This window comes from Platalea leucorodia (assembly GCF_965183815.1).
Source record: "Platalea leucorodia genome assembly, chromosome: 4".
NCBI lineage: Eukaryota > Metazoa > Chordata > Aves > Pelecaniformes > Threskiornithidae > Platalea > Platalea leucorodia.
Window position 1 is genome coordinate 2,162,501 of NC_138826.1, and position 7,500 is coordinate 2,170,000.

Consider the following 7,500-nt stretch of genomic DNA (forward strand, 5'->3'; position numbering starts at 1 on the left):
AACTTTTAACGTTATTGCAACTTGGAATATTTGCGCAAATCAGTTTCTTAGTTGTCAGTGGTTCTTTTATGTCTTTGTAGGAAATAATCCTGAAACGAGCAGCTGACATTGCTGAAGCGCTATACAGCGTGCCACGCAATCACAACCAGATCCCCACTCTAGCCAACACTCCTGCTCACACTGGCATGATGGGGGTGAACTCCTTCAGCAGCCAGCTCGCGGTCAATGTTTCCGAAACATCACAAGCGAACGACCAAGGTATGTGGGATTTCAAGAGTTAATCCTTCACGTTGTTGACTGCTTTTGGCCAGTGCCTATTAATACGAGCTGATGTCACCGCTGCGTTCTACCTCTTTCTCTCCCCGTGGTCATATGTCTGGTCGTGTAATGAAATGCCGTCTTTAACTTTCTCGCAATATTTAATTCTTCCTGTTCTTTCATTTACTGTTATCATAAAGCATCTCCGGTGGAAAAAAAAAAATTGGCAAAGTGTAGAAAGCTCTTTATTATTCACAGTAAATATACAACGTGTGTGTGTTTTATAAAATAATTATGTCTAGGTATCTCCACCTGGTTTTGCAATATTTACACAGATAAATCTAATTTGACGTCTGTGATTTTAAAATACTTTGTTTATAGGCATGTGTGACATATATGTTACTAATAAAAGTAATAGTTGATTTAATTTACCTGTTGTAATTGAAAATGCATGTAGCATATTGCATTTAAAATTAATTTTGAGACTAATGAAAGGAGGGAAACAGGATTATTAGATATGTTCAAACCCATATTTTTTGCTTGCAACGTAATTATTAAATTGATTGCTCAGATAGGATCAAATTGTTGTTTAAAATCCTGATTCTGCTATGTTTCCTCTTCTAAAAAGATTGTCTTTTAATGCATTTCCAAGCTAATAAGCCTTATAAAATTCTGTACTTGATCCTGAATTAATTTTCACTGATGGCTACACCTTACAAAAGTACGAGCTTATTGGTAGTATAAAAATATCAATCATAAAATGAAGACCCCAAAACAGCCTTTTAAAGTAAATCACTGCAACAAAAAAGTTTTTCTTGTCAGCTATGGCATTTGAAGGTCTGGAGAGGCTGAAAGTTCATTCAGCGTGTTGGTACAAAGCAGGACTCGAGCCTGTTGATAATTGCTCCTAAAGACAAACGTGAAGGCACCTGACACAGCTGGATCGAAGAGAGCTTTTGTTGGCTGTCTGTGCTAAGAGGAGAGACAACATAGAGTGCTCGCAGATGATTTAAGTAGGGTTGGCGTGATAAGGTTATCTCAAACTGCAAGAGTTGATAGGGCAGTAAGAGACAACTTAGAGCAAAGCTGTGCAATCAATTAAAACTGTGTAATATATGCTGCATGAGGAAACCCCCCAGCCCTAAGTCTATATTATAAAATAACATTATTTTTTTGGGGTGGGGGGGTTTCTAACACAGTAGGTTACAGTCGCAACACAAGCAGTGTTTCCCCGCGAGGATATGTTCCCAGCAGTACTCCTCAGCAGTCCAATTACAACACAGTCAGCAATAGCATGAATGGATATGGCAATGCCGGCATGCCCAATCTAGGTGTACCAGGTTCCCCTGGATTTCTTAATGGCTCCTCAGCTAACTCTCCTTATGGCAGTAAGTGTCTATTTTTGGTAACACATCATCATATAGATTCATATTTACTACAAAATCAAATACTTGCATTGTTTTGATTTCCTATATTGTGAGCTACTGGATAAAAGGAGGGGTGACTCTGGAGGCTGGACGTAAAAATGAGTATAATAAATTGATCTGTTTGTGCCATAATACAATCTAGATAGAAAAAAAAATTGGACTGCGCAATTTGTAACAAAAGTCCAACACAAAAGAGTTTGCCTGTTATCCAGAGAGTGGCCAAGCCAAGGCATTTCATTTTTTTTTTTTATATATATTTTTATATATATATATATATATTTTAAGAGGCAAGGCCCTATCACTCTCTTTTTCCATGTTTGCCGTGAAAACCTCAATCTGAGTCCTGATTATTTTTGCTTTATTGCAGTAGTGCCGTCAAGCCCTACCATGGCAGCCTCTTCGGTCACCCTCCCTTCAAACTGTAGCAGTACACACGGCATTTTCTCATTCTCACCTGCCAATGTCATCTCTGCAGTGAAACAAAAGAGCGCCTTTGCTCCTGTTGTCAGGCCCCAAGCCTCTCCTCCACCATCTTGCACCAGTGCAAATGGAAATGGACTTCAAGGTGAGCTGGATCTCTCTCAATTTTCTGTGTATTGCTTTTTTGGTGCATACACTCAAGCCCTGATCATTTATTTTGGAGAAAGGTACCTCGTTATATTTTTAGGTTTCTGGTGCTCTCATAGTGATGCAAAAGCGGGAGAAGAAATAGGGTGGCGCGAACGGTATGCTAAGATTTTAAGCAAATTTTAGTTCACTTTTAAGACTTGCATTAGAGAAAACACTAGTTGTTTTTCTGGCATTTTCCCATAGGAGTTCGTGCCTTAAATTTTAAAGTGAGACTGTATCCCTGAATGCTTCTCGGAGGTTTTGTGTACCCCTTGCGTTTATACATTTTCTGAACACATTTCTATGGATGTTTAAAACCAGCAGCGTTCCAGCATGATGTGGTGTGTTTTCCTCATTTTACATATGGTGCAATACTTATTTTAAAATACCTCGAATCAGTGTAAATCAGGTTAAGCTCTTAGTGAACTACCCTTCCCTTGGACTAGCTAGCCACTTGTGCAGTGAGTTTGCATGCTCTGTTGGTCCCAACTCACTCTCTTTCTATGGTGTTACTTCCCTAAGTGAATAACTAAATATTTTAATTAAGGCAGGCAATTTTAAGCTTCTGCATTTTTTTAATCTGTGTGCTTTCGTGTGGGTAGTGTAATGAACAATTTATAAATCAGTTGCAGAATTCCCGTGGTCGCTTGCTGGTAGCGGGGCAGGAGGAATTACGATACAGTGTATGTTTGGTGGAGGAATAAAAATATGAACAAAGAAGTCTTCCTTTTTATGGCGTATCTTAAAGTTCAGAAGATAACATTGTTAGATGCAGTAGAATCGTTTAAAAGGTGTGTTTGCCTCCGATTTACAAATCACAAGCCTCGTTGCACAGTGCAGGAAATTGAAGCACTTCAAATCCCAGGGAAAGCAGAAAGGGTTGCAGACGTTCTTACCCAGAGGTCATCGCTCCTCTCGACTTTCCTAGTTAAGACGTAGGTAGCGCAGTGTTATTTATTCTTTGTGTTGCCATGATATCCATAATATGATGAGCACTCCTCACAGGCAAACAGATGAAGACAGATATTTTGATCTGCCAAACTAATTCTGGACTCTTGCATTTTGTGGTATCTAGCTTAAGGCACTTTGGAGAGACATAATCCCACAGAACCGCCTGTCCACCAAAAATCCAGGCCGTTGGAGACCAGGATCTCAAAATGGATGTCCCTGTAGCTTGTTATTAACTTCTTGGCCCAAAGAAGCATCTGAGAGCTTATTATGCACTCAGGTCAATGAAGGGCTGAGGATCCAGCTACACAAATCTTATTGTAGGAAGAATGTTACAGAAAAGGATAATTAGATTAACAATTTCTGTCATTGCATACGCCTTCAGTGGAAGCTTTCCTATGTTACTGTAAGTAGAAAACTATACCAGGTATAAGCAATATTCTTAGAAAAGATTATCCATTCGTAAAATAATCCAGTGTCCTACTTTTCTCTTTTTATAAAAATACACTAGTATAAAAAATAAATACTGAAATAAATAAAAATAAAAACTGAACTGAACTGAAATGAAATAAAATAAAATAAAATAAAATAAAATAAAATAAAATAAAATAAAATAAATGAAATAAAATGTAACATCTGGCTTAGATCTGAACAGCTATTCTGTAGCTAGTCTGTAGCAGATATTTATATATATATATATATTCTCATTAACTTGTTGATACTGCTTTACCCTGAAAAATAAAATTATTTAAAGATCCAAATTAAAATGATCGAAATTTCTGTAATTTCAGTATGTAAATAAAGGGCTTCCCATCAGATATTCAAGGGTTCAGGTCTAGATTACTGCAAAGTGGGGTTTTCAGAAGAACTGGGCATGCTAAATGCCCAATTCCCAGCAGCCACCGAGCACCCAGTCTCCCTTGGCACCTCCCCAGGCCCCCAGTAACCATGCGCCTTCATCCTCAGGTACAAAATGCTTTTTGTGTAAATGCCTGGTAGACAACTTCAAATCGACCAATGCCAATTTTGTTAAATAGGTCATGAAGTTGGCTTTTAGGCTGAGGCTCAACCCTGCTCTGGACTAAGCTCCTTCTGGGCCCAGACAGCCCACCGAAGGCTTAAAGATCCCTTCAACCTCTGATTTGAGGGTGCTGCAATCCAAGCAGCAGACCTGGTGTCATCCCTGACGAAGTCCAGCACCCCATGGGTGCTGCTAAAGCTCTCGGTTAGGTGCCCCCGAGACAGGCGCTGCTGCCGCACCGGGCTGTCCCTACCCCACCGAGCGCCCAGAACTTCTGAAACACGGAGGTGTCCAGACGTAGGCATGTGCAGAAACTTCGGGTTTTGGTACAGCAGCCAAATTGAAAATGAATAGAAGTGTGGAGAAACAAAATACAAAAATTGTCATGTTTTCCTCTCCCAGCTGAAGCAACTAAACTGAATTTTATGGGTTTTTTTTTTTGTTTGTTTGTTTGTGGTTTTTTTATTTTTTTTTGCATTGAGCAAAATGACCCAGAGAAATAGCAAGAACGTCTTTCTGGTCTGGTAATTAGAGCACTGAGTTCCATGGTTGTGACAAAAAGCTGAATTATTTGTGTAAAGTAGCATGGCACCATGAGGTGATGCTCCCTATCATGAGAGTTAGGGTACTCTAGCAAAAGGTAAAATACGTGGGCTCAAGTCCCCTTGGGCTGAGGAGAAAATCAAATTGCATCTGACATATCCTTGGTGAATTCCTTTATCATCACAGCAGAGAGGCACCATCATTTTTTCCAACCAAAGCTATTGAGTTAATTCAGACTGAACTCACGAAAGGCGTCAGGATGACAACACTTCACCCAGCCGTCCTCCCAGACCTCAGCCATTGCCTTGAATTGAATTGCGGCCAGAATTGAGTGGCAAGACAGGGATGAATTTGTCACACGCTTCCTTCATGAGCCATCATAAAGAAAAGCCAGCAATGCAGGAGATACTTATTTACACTGCATTTTACCTATAGAGTTATTTAGGGGGTTTCTGCTTCCTTCTTCCTGCTTTCTTAGTCATTTGTTGACATTGAGCCCATTTTAAAGTTTAATTAGTTGCTTTCTGAACACTGTACAAGCAGCTCGAGAGTATTCTGATCAGCACATTTTCTGCATTAAATTAAAATACAGAATTCAAGAGCTGCAGTCCAACGCAGCTAAAGTTTTTCAGTGATCTACAAGTCCAGAGCCTCATACAGCGGGATGTGAAGGAGCTGAGTGACCGCTGAGGACTCTGCTCTGTGAGGAATGGTCACATACATTTAGTCAAGCCAAGACCGAAGTAAGAGCTCATGGCCACTGTTGCATCTAAGGCAAATCCTGCAGTTTCTGAATCTGGATAAGAAGGGACGACGTGCTCTTGATCGCAGGGCAGGATACCCTCTCGCCCGTTGCTTGTGATGTTACCTTTCCCCACATAAGCTCTGTTCTGAAATAAAAGCCAGTTGGATAGTTTTCAGGGAAGCTGGTTCACCCCGCTCTGGCAAGGCATCGCACACCAACACGACGGGGCCAGGCAGCCCAGCTTTTCCTATGAAGGTGTGTTAGCACTGTGCAGAGTCAGGTGAAATCATGGCAAAACCTGACATGTAGCAGTCCTGCAGACACAGGTAGTCCCTTCCCAGGGATTTGGGGGTTAATTGTAGTGGTCCTTGCTGGGTAAACCACTGTAGGATTTGTCTGTGTGGGGAAAAAAATGCTGTTCTTGGTACATCTAAGATGGTGAGAAAGCAGGAGCAGAACTATGAAGCTCCATCTGGACCTCAGATGGACTGTTTTGTCTCCTAACGTAGTATAAAGCAGAGGTAGAGCTGCTCTAACATCTGGCTTGCGGTAACGTCACCCTAAGCATGAGGACCGCCTGGGCCCACCACACCAGAAGCAAGATCTTGCTGCTAGTAAGCATGCATTTTTGCGTTGAGCAAAATGACCCAGAGAAACAGCAAGAAAGTCTTTCTGGTCTGGTAATTAGAGCACTGAGTTCCATGGTTGTGACAAAAAGTTGAATTATTTGTGTAAAGTGGCACGGCACCATGAGGTGATGCTCCCTGTCATGAGAGTTAGGGTACTCTAGCAAAAGGTAAAATACGTGGGCTCAAGTCCCCTTGGGCTGAGGAGAAAATCAAATTGCACCTGACATATCCTTGGTGAATTCCTTTATCATCACAGCAGAGAGGCACCAGAGAGGCACCTAAAAGCCGCTCTGCGTTTTAGGACTTACTGCCCAAGAGTGAACACGGAGAGGTCTACAGCCAACAAGGGGATTCACGTTTTTTCTAAAGAGATCCAAGGGAGAGGTTAAGAAGAAAAGAAAAAGAATAAAAAAGAAGGCAATCTGGGGAACTCTCAGAAAGGTCAGCGTGCAGGCAATGCCAGCCACAGCTAACGTCGTCTTCTCCCTTGCTGCGCCCGCGTGCCACCCCGCCAGCTGCGCATCCGTCCTCGGCCCCAGGCAGGGCCAGAGCTCGGCAGCGGCGGCTCGCAGAGGAGCTACCGCGCTCCCTGCTCTCCCGTGGGCGCGCCTCGCTCCCGGGAGCGACTCTGCCAAAGAGGGCCCCTGGGCCTGGTCCACAAAGCCACGATCTTGGTAACTCGGTATGACTTCCACCGCATAGGCCATGAGCAGAAAATTAAGTACTTACACATTTTGTTTAAGAGCAGGATGCTATGGGTTCCTCAGGGCAGAGAGCTTCTCCCTGTTTAAAACAATGGATGTTTAAGGTACAAAATACATTTTTTAGTGAGAAAGTGCTGGCTCGTTGCAAAGTTGGAAGTACAATACGTGTTCAAAATTTGGTTTTCAATTGTAATTTACTTTTTATAGATTGTGAAAGATATTGCTCTGGTTAAGCTTTATGACTGTGATGCAGAGCAAAAGGTTCTCTATATTCTTTTAAAATTGCATCCCGCTTCATTTTCTGGTCTTCCCCTGGATGAAACTATTAAAATCATTATTAAAAAACTAGCCACCCCATTTTTCTTTAAGAAGGCATTTGGTATCAATTTGCACAGCAGGAAACGTAGTGCAGAAATTCACAATTGTCAAATGTTGCTAATAAAATAAATAGTGAAATAAATGTCTGGAGCACCAATTCTGCACCTCCCTCCCACTGTGCCACAGACAGAATTCAACAAAAATGGCTAAATCGCTTAAAGAATTCAGACTTTTTCCCCCTAGAAAAGCATGCAGCAGACAACCTGAATTTTCACACAGCAGAAGTCAAACATGAGAT

The 7,500-nt window shown here is 41.6% G+C and overlaps 1 protein-coding gene across 5 annotated transcripts in view; it reads left to right on the top strand.

The window, feature by feature from the left end:
* The window catches only part of EBF3 (EBF transcription factor 3), a gene marked incomplete at both ends in the record, with an annotated part of 119,476 nt that overhangs the window by 110,212 nt on the left and 1,764 nt on the right, over positions 1-7,500 (top strand). For 2 of the 5 annotated variants that reach the window (XM_082311347.1, XM_082311348.1), the window contains 3 exons: positions 81-258; positions 1,458-1,646; positions 2,161-2,250. In XM_082311347.1, coding sequence (XP_082167473.1) covers positions 81-258; positions 1,458-1,646; positions 2,161-2,250 — 457 coding nt within the window. Of the gene's footprint in view, positions 1-80; positions 259-1,457; positions 1,647-2,052; positions 2,251-2,920; positions 3,007-7,500 lie in introns of those variants that run through there. The other 3 variants (XM_082311345.1, XM_082311346.1, XM_082311349.1) reach the window with 3 other exon arrangements.